This window comes from Amblyomma americanum, chromosome 6 (genome assembly GCF_052857255.1).
Source record: "Amblyomma americanum isolate KBUSLIRL-KWMA chromosome 6, ASM5285725v1, whole genome shotgun sequence".
Taxonomy (NCBI): Eukaryota; Metazoa; Arthropoda; class Arachnida; order Ixodida; family Ixodidae; genus Amblyomma; species Amblyomma americanum.
The window spans coordinates 93,538,441-93,557,558 of NC_135502.1; the positions used below are offsets into that span (position 1 = coordinate 93,538,441).

At 45.1% G+C, this 19,118-nt stretch overlaps 1 protein-coding gene across 1 annotated transcript in view; it reads right to left on the minus strand.

Annotated features, from left to right (window-relative positions):
- Nucleotides 1-2,516: 2,516 nt before the first annotated feature.
- Cdc16 (cell division cycle protein 16) overlaps nucleotides 2,517-19,118 on the minus strand; it is a 39,782-nt gene continuing 23,180 nt past the window's right edge. Inside the window, exons 14-17 of the mRNA XM_077627591.1 lie at nucleotides 17,059-17,184; nucleotides 13,774-13,909; nucleotides 9,940-10,030; nucleotides 2,517-2,700 (exon numbers count right to left, since the gene is read on the minus strand). Of these exons, the coding sequence (XP_077483717.1) occupies nucleotides 2,573-2,700; nucleotides 9,940-10,030; nucleotides 13,774-13,909; nucleotides 17,059-17,184 (481 nt within the window). The 3' untranslated portion in view covers nucleotides 2,517-2,572. The remainder of the gene's footprint in view (nucleotides 2,701-9,939; nucleotides 10,031-13,773; nucleotides 13,910-17,058; nucleotides 17,185-19,118) is intronic.

Below are 19,118 nucleotides of genomic sequence, written 5' to 3' on the forward strand. Positions count from 1 at the left end.
GTTTTCCACAGCAGCAAATCATTTCCCCCACACACACACGTGAAAGAGGATCAAGGGCAATTTGCAGAGGTGGTTTGTGAGCCAATCCACCCCCCCCTCCCTTTGCTTTCAGGCTAACTGGACCTGACCCCTTGACTGCAAGACCTGACTTGATTGCATTTACATGAACACGCTAAGTGGTTTTCTGCCCGAAAAACGAACTTGACTGTCAAGTCCGTGTAAACACAGCTATAGGCAGACGAGTGGTCCGTGATAAATGCGGCAAACTGCAGGCTGGTGGCTCTTATTTGGAGAGATGGGTGAACAGACCAGGCCCATTTCATCCGCATAAACGAGTGCGTACGAGTGAAGTGTAAAGCTCTACCACCATGCCAAGGGTAGGACTCTAGTGTTGTACCACGGTGCGCCCGGAAACGGTCCACATTCTCTTATTGACACAGAGAGCTAACTGACGAGATGACAGAAAAGTTCTTCATACGAAAGCGAAGATATTAATTAACCAGGAGCAGGTACAACCATACAGCACTCCCGGGAAGGGCGCTTTACATGGCAGCACTGACGACCATGGCATGTATGAGCATGTCGCCGTTCCAGAGAATCCACACAGTTGCCATAGCTGGATACAACAAAGCGCCAAGTGCCCCTAAAAAGACGCACTCCAGCCAACGGCGTCGACTAATTTCCATGACGTCGAAGTTAATCTGCGAGTAATTCAGACGCTAGCATGACAGGGGATTAACCACAGATAAATCACAATGTCATGAAAATTGGTTGATGCTATTGGGCCAAGGGCCCTCTTTGAAGATTTTCTGCCGCTTCATTCTTGAGTAATATCCAACTATAGCGCGTGCAACATCTGTAATCTTCTGTGTAATAAGCAACATAAAAGTGGTGGCCGACCACTAGTTTCGCTCCTTCCCGTGTGTTAGCTATCTAAAGTATAACATGACACGTTCCTGGTTCATACGATATCTAGGGTCATGCGATCAAAACTGGGTGCAATTGAAATGTTTCTTTGAGATTGCTGCGTTCCTAGATAACACGCTTTCCCGGTAGGTACGTTAATTCTGCCAAATACGGGTCGTAGGGGACCCTTAACAACCAACACAAAATGTGCTATAAAAAAAATTTATAACGTGCAAGCAGGTTGAGCCTGCCACACGTGACATGATGAGTAGGAGTGCAATGCATTCGGGCGCTGTGGCGGCTTCTCCACGGTGTCTGCAAGAAGGTGAAGCATCCGAAAATGACGAGGAAGAGGCCCCAGCTACTTTCGCTCAGGCTGCTACCGGATTGGATGCGTTACTAAATTTATTCAGCGATAATGACAATGCAAATGCAGAGGATAGACGGCTGAAAGCTTTAGAAAACGATTTCTTGTGTCAAAAACGTTCGACTGACGTTATAAGGGAGTGAGCGCCAAAAATGACTGCAGTTCCAGAGTCACTTAGAAAAAAAAAAATGAATACCTTAGTCGACTTCCGGATAATACGCTTTTACCCGTATTCTTTCAAAAACGAAAGCTTCCAGTACACAACAAATCGCACTGAACGAGCAGTGCTCCAATGGGGCGATTCCATTCTAAAGCTTCCCGCTCTTAACCACAGCTCTGCCAGCCTTCCATTCGTACCAACAGGTTGCGTTCACTGCACGCAATTTTTTCCCCTGCACTAACGGAATAATGACTCGGCTCTGCCGTCTTTACAGAAAGATAGCCGCCTGGCACACAACCCACAATAACCAAGTAAGCGCTCGAGCAGTAAATAAATGCTTCCCGAGTTGTCTACACTAGGGCATAGACCATTCTTTCCCACTTTGGTAAACTTTTCTTCCCTATATCTGTGGGAGCGAGAATCCATTGATAACTGGCCCAATGATTATGGCTCATACTTGCACAAATAAGCAGCTGATGCTGAACATTCTAAAATCATCCGTTATTATTAAAAAGCTCAGTAAAAGACTTTTGGACAAATGATGTGCCAAAGTTAATTTCCTGAGCACAATGTCGTTAGCTGATCTGCACAGCTCATGCAATGCGCAGTTTTTTAGAGCCAGCTTGCAGACACAATCTCAGCAATACAAGATACCTGCTGCAAAATATAGTGTGGTTAGTATATCGTGCAGTTTGCTCAGAAGGCTGCTTCAGCTCTGGCGCAAGAACAAGCTGTCTGGTTTTGGCCTTTGTGCACTATGTGGTGGTCAAAGTGGTTTATACAAAAGAATTCCAGAATTCGGTTTCATTTACATGTGCCTTGCTCGAGGGTGATGGAAGAATAAGGCAGGAAGAGGATGCTTTCTTGTGCAATGTGGCTGGTTAACATGCAACTAATTAAGAGCCGGCTAGGAAGCCAGCATAGATTTCAGTAGCTTTCCAACAGGCCATGAGAGATGCTTGCATTGTCTCCAAGCCCTAATTCATCAAATTATAAATTAATGAAAGTTTGGCACTGGAGCCCAGTATACAGGAGCGAGGTCTGCTCTGTGAAACATATGAAAGACAGTATGACAAGACTGTGTCCGGTATTCAGCAATGATTTTATTATGTACATGCACAAAAAACAATGGTCTTTTTCTAGCTGATACCTTCAATCTCATCATACTCCTGAGAGGGACAAGTAGCAGTACTTGTGAAATCCATGTCCAAGGTAGGGCTCTGTGGGCTGTCACATGGACAATACTCTGGCAGTGCTTCAGGAACACCTGCAACACCAAAGTGACCCCCATCACACTTGAAAATGCAACACGCTCCGCGTACACACTTTCTGCAATGGCACTCACACATCTCATAAAAACTGCAAAACACACTCTGTGCTCTTAAAGACGCTTGCAGAGTGTGAGCATCGTATTGATGTGTGTGGTGTTTAGATTGAAAAAAATTAGCCGACGATTATGCTTCTTGGTAATACTAGCCTTGAGAGCAGCTGCTGTGGTACTCAAACCGTAGGCGACCGCATACGGATCATGCAGTGCCAAACGGAGGCGCCTCTGGGTTTCGACTTGGGCAGCGCGGGCAGCGTTTTGCTGCCGATGAATGAGCCTCTCCTCAGGTGAACAACTAGCGCGCTACTCTGACGCCATCTCTTGCGAGCGGCACATATCTTGCCGATAGCATCATTGGCAAGCAGGCAATGGCGCATGCTACTCTGATTTCACAGGTTACCTTCGTGCAACCTGCCTTCACGCTACCTCCGTACCCTTCTCCTATGGTTTCCTCCTCGCAATCTCCTCTGTATCGCTGTCTTTCATCCTCCGCTGTGCACCATGCTCATTTATGCCAATGCACGCCGCTCAACACGGGAACAGGTGCCTAAGAGCTGCGCTTAAAACAAAAAGTACCTGATGCCATCATATACTTGGATTCAAGCACAAGGGACTTCTCTGTATGAAAAAAACAGTAAGCTCACTATAGTCACACACAACTCAAGAACGAAGCAGCCAATGTCCTTTAAAGAGACCCTCCAATAAGTGGCTCGGCCTACTGTCGTGATGTTGTGGTCAACTACTTTGCAACTGCTAGCATAACATTGCAGGCAGCTGGCAGGTGCAAGGTGAATGATTGCAACATCATAACAATAGGTAAACACCACTGGCTGGCAGGCCTCCATTGAGGGACACTGGTCACTTCGTTCTGGAGTTGTATCCAACCAAATCAAGATGATGTCCAATTACGTGAAAGAACTTTAATGCATAATAACTTTACTATAGGCGCTTAAAGTGAAGTTTCAGCTCAAATTGAACCTTACAATGAAAAAGTGACTGGTTGATTATTATATTTCAAAGAAATACTGTAAGCCCCGACGTACAGCGTTTTACAAGTGGTGTACTCCTAATAGTGCTGCTGTGTGAGCAATTCCGATTGCGATCGAGTCCAATCCTGATTGCAATCAATTTCCGATCACACTCCATGAGCACTGCTGCTACATATCCCCACATCATTATTCTAAGCGAGGAAATGGCCTCCTTCAAATGACAAACGGTACTGCATGCCCACACTGTTGTACACGGTGGCAAACAAATGAATTCGTATTCAAGTAAAAGTGAACGAAAGTGCTGCTGATAAAAAATTCCCTGGCTGCAATGTAACTGCAGCAGGTTGGTTGCATAACAGACGCATAAAACGACATACCACCAGCCAAAGGACATGGGTGCTGTGACTGCTCACAGTTGCCCTGGCAAGCACGTGGCACTGGCAAAACTTTGGAAATCAAGTCACATTCAATGAAATAGTAGTTATTTTAAAATTGTACAGGATTTATAAAATTTCTTTCTGACAAATTTTAGTTTCCATTTTTGTTTCCCAAGCACGGGGGTAGCAATCCTTAACCCAATCCTTAACCAGGATCGGTTGAGTGGGATCACATATGATCGCAATAAACCATATATTGCCACATGTAAGTTAACGTTTTTTTTCTTCCAAAAACGGCCACCTGAAGATGAGAGAGCGACAAATTGGTGATTTTCATTACCCCGAGAGGGCACCTCAGTCTATCCAATATGGTAGCACTACAGAGGACTGCTTCTGGGCCCAGCCTATGTAGAACCGTGTCTCTTTCACTAAAAACTCATGCATGCTTGTCGGTGGTGGTGACGTGGTGTGAGTCAGACTTTGGTGCTCGACAGAGTAAGAGAAATAAATGAGAGAAGAAAGAGTTCACTGCCTGGCATGTGAATATGGCTGGCGTGAATGCTAAGCAGTAGATGGTGGTTGCACATTTTGGAGGGAATTTAATATGGGTAACATCAACATTGAAGATTTGCGCAGTGGGTGCATGAAAAAACTAGAAAAGCGCATTTTCTCTGCACTTATCAGTACAGGCTAGCGAACCTCAACGACTGTCAGGCAGCTTGCGTAGAAAACAGATTAGAAACATTTTCACTGTTGCATGAGTTCTTGTTGACTTTGTTTTGCGCATTTTCATGTTGAAATTTTAATGGCCAAGTGCGCTACTTTAGATTACAATATATAGATTCTTAATTGTGTGTACAGGTGGAAAGCGAGAACAATTCGAGATCACATACTATTTTTGCAGAGCAAGTGCGTCTTGCACTTTGTTTGTTTGAAAGCAATGGATGGAAGGCCCATAATGAATGTAAAGCCACTGTGATACAACCGTTCCTTCGTATTATATTCAGTTCTTACCATCCGCACGTCCGAGTGCATGCTTCCAGTCACAGCAATGGCATGGGGCAATAACAAAGAGCAGTAACCCCCCTTCACACCTCCATGAATAACAAATCACCATACACACACACCATCATAAGGCTTGCCATTACAGGGACATTCATGCACAAAACTCTTCGTGCTTCCATTAGTCGTGTGTGCTCAGCGATCATTGTTAACAATAGGTCCTCGTATTTACATGGGCCCACAGCATCTTTTTACAAATAGAAGCTCCCTGCCTGTACGGACTGCGCTGTCATGGTTTGCACACAGCGTGCAAACTTGCTGTCCCCACGCGCTCTATGAATTGCTGGAACCACAAAACTGGTGAAGCGACATTCACCGCCTCTTGTATCTCGTCAGCATGCAAGCATCCACATAAAAAGGCTCCTAGGATATATTTTTACAACAAAACACTACCAACAATGTCTGAGTGTGCAGCAAACTAATCATGTAACGGAGCAAACGGCATGGTGCCATGCACTGATCTTTAGACTAGTTTGCTGCATCGCCACAGCATCGTGTCGATTTCATGAAAATAGCCAATACGGAGTCAACCTCTTTGCGGGGACTAAGGCAGTTACGACTGAGCCACGGGTAGAACGTGCCTCATACTGATGTCCGTTCCTGGCAGGGTGGATGGAGCTCCACGTGTCAAAAAGAAAGTGCTAATTCGTGCGCAAATCAGTTCCACTACGAAAATTCAAACTGCATGCTGCCTACCCGGCTTGCTAACGCTAGTGGTCACTTTTCCTGACGAGCGAGAGAAAACTTCTGGTCCCCAAAGCGCGCTTTGCCTGAAATCCAAAACTACAGAACCATTTGCCATTCGGTGATTCGATGTGCCGCTGGTCACCAACCAGTTGCACGCAAGTATGGAGTGCAGGATGAGCGCAGTTACTGCCTTCGACAGCTAGCCTTGCAATATCATTGTTACGTGCTTTTTGCCTTGAGCTGCACGCGCTACGATGCCATTCCGCGGTGGGTGGGGGGTGTCCACGTTGACTGAAATCTCTGGGAATTTTTGCATTTTGTCTCCATTTCGAACGCAGCAGCCACAACCCGATTGAACCCGTGAACTGAGGCTCAGCGGTCGTATGCTCCAGCCACGGAGTCACTGGTGCGGGTCTACCAGAAAAGCGCTAAAAATTAATGAACAATGGTAAATAAAGAATCGAATTTGCATTCCATTACAAAAGAGGCCCACCCATTCCTTTTACAAAAGAACAGTGTCAGATCAGTTTCTGTAATCAACAACGCAGAGCTAGAATCACTGGCTGATATTTTAATGACGGCTTTGACCATAGACGAAGTTTAAGAAATATCAATGCAACATTTGAGCAACTTTATGCCCTTTACAGATATTACCTTGGATCTTTTCCAGCTCCATTGTTAGCCGCATGTATTTGTGCACAGCATGGTTCACAGAGGAAAAAGAAACATACAGGCATTCATAGCAGTTTATGCAGACATGTCACAGTGGCTACAGTGTCCGGTTGGTAAGCCTAAGGATGAGAGATCAAATCCCTGCTGCAAAGGCCGTGTTTCAATGCAGGCGAAATGCAAAAAACAGCTGTGTGCTTTGTAGTGTCCGCTCACGTTAAAGAACTCCAGGTGGCCGAAATTAATCTCGAGCCCCCAAATTATTGATCTATCTAAATAATAAACATTCAGAAGTCAAATTGTACTAGTTGACGATCTATTATTCAACTCAAATTCAAGAACAATATTCACACATCCATAATTTCAAACGCAGCTGCACAATGCACTTCCTTCAACATAGCAGGCAAGGGAAGGGAAAGAGGGGCTCGTTAAGACATACATGACGGAAGCCAACTGTCACCGAAACCCAGGAGCATAGGGGATGTTTTTTCCACTTTAATTTGCGGTGTTCATCAATGGGAGATAAATAGAGAAATTATTAAGGTGACAGCCTTTAATGGCTCATACTCACGTCCATCCGTTACATTTTAGGTCGCGTGACCTTGTCCGTCTGTTACATCCTAAGGTCACTTGACCTTGTCACGTGATTACAACCTGCCAACTGGACTGTGAGCAAAGTGCCCACTGTGGCGGGTGGTGTGATCCGCTGCCAAGCAACAACTGCGCATGCGCAGCGTGACGTCACCACTCAAATTCAAATCAGTGCAATGAGTCACAAACGGCTTTCGCTTTCCCAAATTTAAGAGATATCTATGTTTCTCCAACGAATTATTTAAGATAATTATTAGAAATCAGAAGATAAACAACCACACGCCACCAGTAGGATGCGAACCCACGAGCTCCGAATTTCACATCCTGTGCTCTATTAACTGAGCTACGGCGATGGCTGTCGAATCTTCTGTTTTTGGGGGTATTTATGTGCAGTGTAACCTAACCTTGAAAGCGTTCCCCAGCGGCACCCTCGTCAAAAGTGGCGGAAAACCGTCCGCCAAACTGCGAAAGCAATGAGCGTGCTTTCTGACGATATCCCGTTTTAATAACGCGCTGGCGTAGACTTCACACATGGTTTTGATTCTCCTTTTGAAGCATTTTCTCATGGTAATTACCGCAAACAAACGACATTTCTAAATCACTTTGACCGCTATGGCTTCAGCTCATCACAAAGAATGTGACGCAAGAGGCAGTGGAAAACCGAGATAAACACGCACAGCAAAAATCAGCGAAAACTCCAAACGGTTCGTTTCGTGGAAGTCGCGGTTTCCCGCACGACCGCGTGGTTTCAGGTTCGGAGTACCGGAGACAGTGCTAAATGTCTGATCCCCGCCCTCACCCGTTTATTCAGTATCGTGCCTCGCCAGTCCAGCGGCCTTGCATGCCTTTTTTGCCCTCTCTACATCTCCTCCAAAGAGGGGGCGCAGCCTTGCGGGATTAAACGTGGAGGACTGTCAGAGACCACTCGAGCGTCCCTGCAAAGCGCACGACCATGGCAGCCGCATTTCGATGGAGGCAAAACGCAAAAAGCGTGCTCTGTGATGTCAGTGCATGTTAAAGATCTCCAGGTGGTGGTAGTGAAGGCCTCCACTACGGTACCTCTTCCTTCCTTTCTTCTTTTACTCCCTCCTTTACCCCTTGCCTTACAGCATGGATTGGGTGTACCTGAGTCAGTTACTGCCTGATTGCCTTTCCTCAAAAGCAATTTTCAATTTTTTCGCTCAAAGGCGATTAATGGTTAATGCTGTTGCTGGCACTGTCGCATGTAGGAGTTGTTGTTGTTAGTGGCTATTTATTGAGAAGGTAACAATGGAAGGAAAAGACGTTGCTAGTTGGGCATCTGACATCCAAACCTGAAGTACCTGAGCTATGGCTAGTGGGAATAAAAGGACAGGGAGAAGGAAAGAAAGAGGGCAGCAATAGTAAGAAAGGATAGGAGAGTATAGCAGTGCACAGAAGTTTGATTTGGGCGAACAGGCCACTCTCCTCCGCATGCCCATTGGCTGCGTCTGGCCGGCCAAGTGCACCCACCGCATTGCGCGGTGTTGGCACACCCTTCTGCCGAGACTGTGGCTCTGTGCAATATCTGGAACATCTACTTTGCTCTTGCTACGCGTTTGACACTCCCTGGCGCTCACTACACAAGGGCTTTAGGGAACTTGGCCTCCCCTCCACTAGCAATGACAATCTGCTCTTCCCATTTGGTCCATGCAAGAAAACACGACGCGCTTTCAAATTCCTCCTCCAAGTTATCGAGGAGACGCAACTATGCGCGCGTGTTTAACTTTTGCCCTATTTTTTTCCTCCTTCCTAGCACAAGCCGGACCCTTCCCATAACTACCATTTCAATCCCCCCCCCCCCCCCCCCCCCCCTCCAGCGCGGCGCAGCGACCATCATCTCGCCCGAGAGAGACTGTTGCACGCGCTGCATCCCCCCGTTCCTTCCATCGTAAACAAGAGCCTCAATTCATCGCAGAAGTGTTCCTTGGTTCGCCAAGTGCATAGGCCACCCAAGTGCACAGCGAGTAGTTCTAATTATGGTGGCGCAGCCAACTCAAGTTCGAATTAACGGGCTATGTTTTACATAGACACCTATGGAGTGTGGACAGACAGAGTCGTACAGTTCGAATTATCCAGAAATTATTTGAATTAGCGACGTTTGAATTAACGAGCCTTCACTGTGCAGTGGCTGTAACCTGAACAAAACACTGAACTGTATTGATAGGTCACTTCTCCAAGTACAGTGTCTATCAAGAAATGTGAGTGCAGTTGACAGAGTAACCTTGTTATCCTGTTGTATTTTAATAGGCCATAAATGACAATATCCAGAGCTAATGAAGGATAGCAAGCTAACGTGTTGCTGTCAGAGTATGTTTGCCAATAAACTGAAATGGAGCATCAAACACAAGTTCTATTGAATCGGAACAACTGGTAACATGGTGATGCAGAATACAGCATTCACAGCCGTACATTGCTATGACAAAAATGCAGTAAAATTCATGCCATTGTTTGCATTCCTTACTAAACCTTTCACAAGGAAAATTCTCCAGCATATCAAACTACTCTTATAACAATGAGTTAGTAGAAACCTGAGAGAGTATTGTAATAGGTGAATGAAAATTCTGAAATGGAACCACATGTAGCAGAAATAAAAACAGTACTTTCATTGGTAACTCATTATTTCATATAGCAAGTGCTCCTGTGTGGTATAGGAAAGCGGGTCACCTAAAATAATTTGCCAAGGGGCAAGAGTTCTCTATTTGCAGGCTGTCCACAACGACATCTCATATATTACAACTGCCAAATGCATGCGTGGTTGTAGTCATTGTTGTTTAACTGCCTACCTTTGCAGGGTGGCAGTTCGTTCATCTGCTGCTCTATTGCTTGTGAAAGCATGGTGGTTGAGAAGGCATCGTCTCTCTGCAAACCCAAAGCCTGAAATTGCAAAAAGGCCAAAATGGCAAAAACTGTGACAAGTTTTTCCTGATATATGTGAGGGGCGCTGTTTTATCGCCTTGTATCTCTGTTTGCCTCTGACTGCTGGAAAATAAAGGAAAGTTAACTGTGAACGTGAAAAGAAGGTGGCACAGGCTGTTGAGAAAGGGAAGGCAGGAGAAGAGCAGCGAGGAGTAGGGAAGAGGACAAGAATGGCGAACAATTGCAGCACAAAGCAAGCAACAGCAGTGGTAGGAATCAAAAGGGTAGCGGCACTGCATAGGAGGCTTTGCCGTGCTTGTTTGTGTGGCACACGCTCCTTAACAGCTGCCTTTTAAATGAGGCCATGGAAGACGACATCATATTCATGCCAAGCTTTCGTTTTCCAATCAACTAAAACTACTACTCTCCCGCATTATATTCATGGCCGCATTATATTTGTGCAAATCAATACTTCCACAGAACTCAGCCGAAGTCGAAAACACGTTAACATAAAATATGATAACTGACAACAAATCATTAGCACATAATGGGATGATTAGAGCAGGATGGAAGGCATTTCTAAGTGCTTCTTTCTAAACCAACACTATGTATTCACTAAGGAACTGAATTATCAGGCAGCACATTCGAAATCATGTCATCACTACAATCGATAAAGACACAGATATAGCAAAAATATTTGCTGGCCTGATCAAGTGACTCAATACAGAGAAAACTGCATTAGCTTACAAATTAGTTGACACGTAGTGTAGGCCGACTCCCTGCCCTCAGGAGCCAGAAAAGGAGAGGTAAGAATGTCATGCTGGTCAACCAATGAAAGCTGCGAGCCCCCCAAGTGCAATTAAGATGACCGGCACAGCGCACCATACACCAGAACTGTGGCAGTCACCACGAGAAACTTCATCACTGGAGAGGTGCTCCATCCGCTTTCCCCGGTATCTGATGCACTTTCTGGCGACATCAAAAATGCGTGCTGTCACGTTTTGTGATGCCTTCGTGCATGAGAAGAACAGTCGCCCACATTCAGAAGGCATGGCTTGTCGTGCGGCTCGGCAACTGAGAAAAATTTTGTTTGTATGACAATGCCTCTAAAACGCGCAGTCTGTGTGATGACGGCACAGTGGGCTATATCTTTACCTTTGTATCGGTCTTATCTGAGATTATCTTGCGAGGCCCTCTTGAAAAAGAAATGGTGCGTGAAAAATTTGCACAGTAGCATTGATATCTACGGCCATAGTTTGCAAAGGCTTTAGGTGGCCCGAATGCAGGAGTTCTTGCAGTAGTATCGTTGACATCATTCTCCCTTCCTATTCCAAAGTTGCACCCAGGTTAGCACCTCGCCCTGGCTGAGATTTGTGCGCTGACCTACACCCAAGTTCAGACGGCACGATTTTGAATAAACAGGTTTACCTACACCCAAGTACATAACGCAACTGACTGTAAAGTTCAAATGCACCCTCAGGCTTGAAGGTAGGATAATATGCTCCTGGGATCAAAATATCAGGAGTCCAATGCATACTGTTCCCTACTTTTTCCAGCTGTCTTGTGTTCACTAGCTAAGCTACCAAAGAACACAGGCATCAACCAAAAATAGTTTTCGGTAGCTTGAGCAGGGACAGCAAATTGTCTGCTGCAGTTTTTTCTTTAAAATGATGTGTCAGACATTAGTAAACATGGCTCGAACGTGTGGAATTCACATGCAACTGGCAAATGATTTATAATTAAACTAATAATTACTATAATTATAATTTTTATCTCGTGTTGCTTCGGTATTAACAGCCAAACTATAGCTAGGGTTCATTACAGTTAGGGTTGAGATCACATAAGGCATACAAGAACTATGATAAAATCGATATTTCACTGTTTGAATTCACTCCAGCTCCAGCCTGCCTCAAGATATGGAATAACATCATAAGACTGAACAGCAATCACATCTCTGCTTTTGAGTGTCTGACGTGAGCTCAACCGAGCCTATGGTATCATGGATTTGGCACAACTCTTGAGACGAGCATTGAGACTGCACGAAAAAAATTTTTTTCAGTTAAAAATTATTCATTGGGCGCAGGCAAATTCTACACGGTGATCCATGTTAACTAATTCCTTGCGCATCGCCTCAAAGCAAAGCACACAACAAAAATTTTATGTCCTAACTCCCGTACTGACATCAGCTGATGGCCAAATTAGCTGGGGTGTTTTATTTCATACAACAAATGCCGTATTTACTCATGTAATTTGCGCATCCCCACTTTTTATGCGGATTTCTGAAAAACAGCTTTCACTCGCACATTCTGTGCTCTCTGCTGCGCCAGACCGCCAACATGTATGCGGGTGCGCTCAAAGCGGGCTGGGGAAAATAGTCGCGGCAGCGTTGCCGCGTGCGGTTGCGTAAGAAAGGTGATAGAACGAATTGTGCACCATTTACCCAGCTCGTTCGCACTAGCGGTCGCTCTCCCGGACAAACAGTTGTGCACGCACCAGAGTCCGAAACTACTGAACTGTTTGCTGTTCGGTTTGCCGCTAGTCAGCAGGACCGCACGCGAAGGATCAGTTTTATCGCCCGTTGTCTCCCTTGCCTCTCACTGTTGGCTTCGCAACTGTATCGTTGCGTGTCTATTGCTTCGTGCTGCGCACGCACCGTCATGCTGTTCCGCGGGGAACTAGATAAAGATAACGTGGGGTTGGGCAGGAGAGGGCATGCGTCTTATATTTGAAGTCAACTTTTTTTTTGGCAGCGAGAAGTGCGAGATGGGAGGTCTACGTATAGGCAACAATATACATTATATAATGCACATTATGGCATTAGAGTATTTCACGATGTGTTCATAAAATTTTGGCGTTACTATTCCAGCTATTCCGGTGCGGGTCATGGAAAGTTTGGGTGCGGCCCTTACACGGATTTTTTTTCTTTGTAATGTTCCCTTCAGGGAAACAGGGTGCAGACCATACACGGGTGCAGTCCTCACAAGCGTTTATACGGTAATGTCACATCTCAGTACACGACACGGGCGAGAGCTATTATGAGCCATGGCCTCCGAGATCGGGCATCGAGGCTGCGTTTGCTGAACCTGCCTGGGCCCTGTCACGTCATCCTATCACTGAGGGCATGTATGAGCATTATGACCGCCATCACGTGAATGGAATACATTGTTGCACTAAACTTTTCAACCCATGCATACTGATCCCCATGATACCAGCAGCATGGTATGTGGAGTCTCTAGTCACTGTTTTTTTAACAATAATGGGAAAGAAAAATATGGCAGGACTCATGAATTTCATGCCAATTATTTGAAGAGTATTCAAAAACTTGAAAAGCTACTCGATTCGTTCCGAATAATCTTGAACATGCACTATTCAATTCGTTCAACAAATCGAGTAGAAGGCTATTTGATTCGTTAAACGAAATTTTCGAATTCGCGCATCTCTAGCTTTAACCAGTCATCACCCCCTGCCACAGTCTCTGGACATGTATGGTGGCTTGTTGCATGCCCTCGATGTTTACACTACTTTCTCTGGCTGCACAGCTCTTCCTGGTGAAATCTGCAAACCGCTTACTCCAACGCGGTGATTGATCAATAGAGATTGACTTGATTTTCGTGCTTGTAGCACCTTTTAATGCACACGCTTTTTTCCATTCACGTAGGAAAGAGTATGCAATGACAATAAGCATCATGGCTGGGGCATGTACTCAGCAGTGTACTGCCAAAACTGAATTTGCTAAAAATAACGTCTTGCAAAAAACCCACCTTATGGAAATAGTCAACAGCCTCAGACCAGTGGCGCAATAGGCTGTGGACGAACCCAATAGCCGAGAACGTTGAAGAATTTTTCGGAGACAGCACCAAGGCCTGGTGATGATATTCCAGCGCTTTGTTGTACTTCCTGCAGTCAAAACAACATCGAGTCAACATATTAGGTATTAAAAAAAAGTAAAAACTCAAAAAGGCTGATTAAGAAGGATTCAGAAAGCGTAGGCAGTGTTATTTCAGCATGGTATTGTTGTCATTGAATTAGTGAACATAAGCAATTTAGGTTCAAGACACGAGCAGCGATGCGCACAGAATAAATTTTGAGTATGTGGTACAGTATAGTCTCGTTACAAGAGACCTCGATAGTGTCCAAGAATTCGGTCTGTTGTAAGAGAAGTTTGCAGAATCCAAACACTGTTACAAGAGATTTTTATTATAACTGCTAACAAGGCAAGAGCAGGGGCTGGTTGGAGCTTCACAGTATAAATATTGAAATTTAACTGTTACAGACAAGACGAACATGAACAGAACGACAGATGGAGCATGTACCGTAAAAACTGGAATATAGGTCGAACTTTAAAAAAAAAATATGGCGAAAAGTCAACCCTTGTCTTATATACCAGTCATTAGCGGAAAAAATATGGAAGTCTTGCAACAATGGGCGGCTGAAGTCAACAGCCTCCATCCCCATCAGCAGTAACGCGGCATGGCGGCACCACCATTTTGCGTTTCCGTCGTTGCAAAGCTATTTCGTTAAAAGCCTGCTTTTTCACATTTTGTTTCAAAATGAGCGGAAGCCGACGGCAATTCACTGTCACCTTCAAGAAAAATGTGATTGAGTACGCAGAAGCTCGCAGCAACCTGGCGGCAAGGCGCAAATTTGGAGTATCCGAAAAGAGCATTCAGTACTGGCGGAGGCAGAAGCTGCGTATTACAACTTGCAGCAACCAGAAGAAAACATTTCGTGGGGAGATCGCAGCATATCCAGAATTGGAAGGAAAGGTTGCGCTGCATGCAAGATCGCTGCCTGTGACTGCCGAATGCATCCGCATGAATGTGGTAGAGATCGTGCATGCCTCTAAACTCACGAGGGTGCAATTCAAGGGCTCGCCACCCTGGGCGCGGTGATTCATGAAGAGGAAGAGCTTCGCTCTATGGCGCTGTACTTCTATGTGCCAGAAACAAACACGCGGGTCGATGGGCACGCGATACTGTTAAAAAATTGGCCGGGTGTACCTACGAGCAGCATTTAAATGAAAGTAAATACTGTCACCATTGTGCAACCTGTTGATTCGCATTGTTTCAAGTTAAGGGTGTCTTTCGGTACCTTTTCCATTGAAAAAGATTTTTGTTCATTTTTAGAATTGGTTAGTTAGGGGATCGACCTATATTTCGGTTCGACCTATAGTCTGGTTTTTACAGTCCTTTCAGCTTATTTTGTTGCATAGGATATGGCGCTTTTATACAGAATCGAAATGACAGGAAGGATTAGAACATGACAGAATGAAACATATTCATTTCGGAATATAAAGCACTCGGAGACGAGTTGATGATTCATTTCGGAATATAAAGCACTCGGAGACGAGTTGATGACTGCACATGAAGTCGATAAACGAAAGGTGAGCGGGCATGAGTTCATGAAGAACTACATGCCAAGAAGCATGCTCTATACATATAATACATCTTTCTTCGAAAAGCTAGGGCTGCAGGATGAGGAACAGAGCCTCTTCACCTCTTCTGGAGCTCTAGCTTACTGACACTCAACATGAGTCAATACAAATGTAATATCTTATATTTCGCATTTTTTTAGCAAGGCCCGTGAGTTGGGCAGCAGTCAACTTCTACTCAGAGACCATCCATGCGAGGAAATTCGCAGTAATAACAAAATGGCTGCCGCCATCATAGTTACTGCCACTGACGCGTGTATCGCCAAGAAACACCGAAGAAGAGTACTTGAAATTAGGAACTTGCTGCCCAATAGCCCACTGCAACGAAGCCCGAATTAGCTTAATGGTCACCTAATAGAGTCCTTTCTGTCCAAATGTAAGCTTTAACCGAATCCGCAATAAACGAAGTTCAATCAATAACAAAGATAGGAAGATCAATCAAATATGGCAGATTGGTATGTCACATCTGAATACGGTAGAATCTCGGTGATACAAACCCGGTTGATACGAATTTCGCGATGATACGAATTCGCGAAATTCCTCAGCCAGATTGTATTGTGTACAATGTGCGAAATTTCGGATATTCCAAACTCTCTCCCTCGCCTCTATGGATGATACGAACGTGCGAGCCGCGGCCGCACCCTCGAGCACCAAGCGCTGCCCGCACAACCCAGACGTCGGGATCGCACTGAGTGTCGGTGCATGGCCCGCACACATCGCCAAAGTCGCGATCGCTTATTGCGCGCTACGCACTGCGCGCACTGGGCGTCGGTGCGTGGCCCGCACACATCGCCAAAGTCGCGATCGCTAATAGCGTGGTACGCACTGGGTGTCGGTGCACGGCCCACACACATCGCCAAAGTTGCGATCGCTAATCGCACGGTATGCACCGTGAGTAGCGAGCTGTGGCCGCACAGCGGTGAATAAATCCCGCCAGCCGTAAACACATCTGTGTCAATGCATTTTTCATGCTTCTGCATACGAATTTTGTTCGTTTGGATGATACAAAATTTCGGATGATACGAATTTTTTCGCGACCCAGTGAGATTCGTATCACCGATATTCTACTGTATCCATTGTGACAAGACTGTACCATGAATGGAACTTTAAAATGTTGGGCGTCGCTTGCTGCAATTTTAAATTTGTCATTCTGCAATTTTGATAGCCACAGTAAACAGTCATATTTTGACAATTTTAACTGAAAAGAGACAGATGTTTGTTTGAATTATGCAAAGTTCATATCAATGAAAATGTTTTTGACACCCTTGACTTTGATGCCACAAAATCATCAGTTTGACAAACTGGCAATTCAGGGTAATTAATGAGAGTCTGCAATACAAATGCCGACCACACCAAATGAATGGCAAATATGAACGATGCCTAAATCTTGCGTCACAGAAGTAATGGATAAGGAACAACAGCAGCAAAATGCTGATGACTGTGATGATGTGTTACACTATGCTACTAGTACGTATTTTATCAACATACGGGCTGTGCAGAGCAAGTATCATTTAGCACACTGCACTCAATGCTGCTTTTCTGCCAATATATACATTTCAATATGCACAACAAACCGATGGTTTCAAGCATAACATCTCTCATGAACTTCTGATACCTCAGTTTGCGACAGGTGTGACCTAAGTTGTTCAGGAGGGGTTCCCACTTTTCAGGAAGGACTGCGTTACCACTGGACTGGAGCAGACTTAACGCATGCTCAAAGTGTCGCTTGGCGTTTGCATACCTGCGAAAAAGTGAAAAGGCAGTGGAATTAGTGCAGCGAGTGAGAGACTGCATACAACATTTGTCCGTAAAGTTCAGAGACTGAGTCCATTAAAAAATTGCGTTTAACATTGCAATCATTTGTGCAGCGCCCCTTCGAAATAGTTTCCCTTGCAGCCTACACACAGCTTCCAACATTTCTTGAGGTCTTGGAAACAGTTGGAAAACACTTCTTTTGGCAGGGCTGTCAACTCCTTTGTCGTGGAGTCTGGAATGGCCTCCACGCTCCCCATCCAGTGACCTTTTAAGGCTCTCTTCACACGAGAAAACAGGAAAAAATCGCATGTGGAGAGGTCAGGCGAGTATGGCGGATGGGAAAACGCAGTAACGCTGTGCTTGGCGGGAAATTTTGTCACACTAAGAGCAGTGTGCAACCTAGCGTTATCGTGGAGAAGGCTCCATTGTCCGGATGCCCATAAGTCAGGGCGATGGCATCGCAGTGCATTATGCATGTGTTGTGTGTTGGAGCATGCGGATATAAAACTCCTGATTCACCGTCTTCCCTTGTGGGACGAACTCGTGATGTATGACACCTCTGGCATCTAAAAAACTATCAGCGTCGTCTTTGTTTTGGTCTTCTGTTGCCGCACCTTTCTCGACGCCGGAGAGCTTGTGGACCGCCATTCGGCACTCTTCCTTTTTGATTGAGGATCGTATTGAAAACACCTCGTTTCGTCTTCAGCAATGATGCTGTCGACGAATGCAGCATCCTTGTCTGCCTCGGACAGCAAATCAGCGCTCACTGATGCCCGCGTGTCCTTCCGGTCCTGTGTGAGGGAGTGCGGCACAAGTCTGGCATTCAGCTTTCGTTTCCCCAAGTTCTCACGCAAAATTTGGTGGCATGTTGTCTTACTAATGTCAAGAGCATCTGATAGCACGCGGACTGTAATGGTGCGGTCTTGCTGTACGATTTCCCTGATCCGAGCCACATTGTTTTCACTCCGTGAGGTTGAAGGGTGCCCCTGCCTTGTGTTGTCTTCCACCGACATTCTCCCCGAAACAAACCTCTTGTGCCACTCGAAAACTCGCGCCCGCGATAATGTCTCGTTGCCATAAGCATCACGAAGACACTCATACGTCTGCGTGGCTGTCTTGCCAAGCTTCACACAGAATTTTATGTTTACATGCTGCTCAAGGTGGACGTCCATCTGTCCACATTCACTCACAGCAGAATGCGCCGATGACTAGTAACAACGTAGGATGGATGGATGGATACGGTTGAACCCTTTAAATCGGGTGGCGGCTCAAGCCACCTAGCCATGATGTATTTTTCTACATTTAGTACCATCTAGCGGCTGCCACAGCAATTAACATAAATAGCTCAGGTTAGCCCGAAAAGATGGCGCTACACATATGCACCAACATTTGTTTTGGGGAATAATTTCTAGAGAAGAAAATAAATCAGTCTCGAAACCTTACGGGCAAAGGCTGTAAATAAGGCACCACAAGAATGGTATGATATAACAAAAGAGTAGCCCATATTCCACACCCAACGTCGTTGCTCAATCAATAAAAACGTCAAATCTTGCTACATCGTTTGCATGTGCAGAGCAAACAGAACAGGAGAATGGCTCAGTTATTATTATTATTAATTGCTTTGATTTCAGTCTTCTTTTTTTTATTCACTTATCCTACGCATGTGCAAAACTTTGTAAAATCGTCTGTTTGTTGTATCGTATTAAGATGTTTTTTACCTATTTCGGCCAAGAAATTATTGGTTCATTTATTAGCCTACAGTGTACTCATGTAAGAAATCACAACTTTTGTTCATTGTTCTGGTATCTGCCATCAACGTGCAAATATATTGTTAAAATGCATGTTAAAAAGTGTTACGATGCATGTACTCCGCAAAATATGAACCTTTTCCAGATGCTAGGGATTCCCAATTTCGATCCC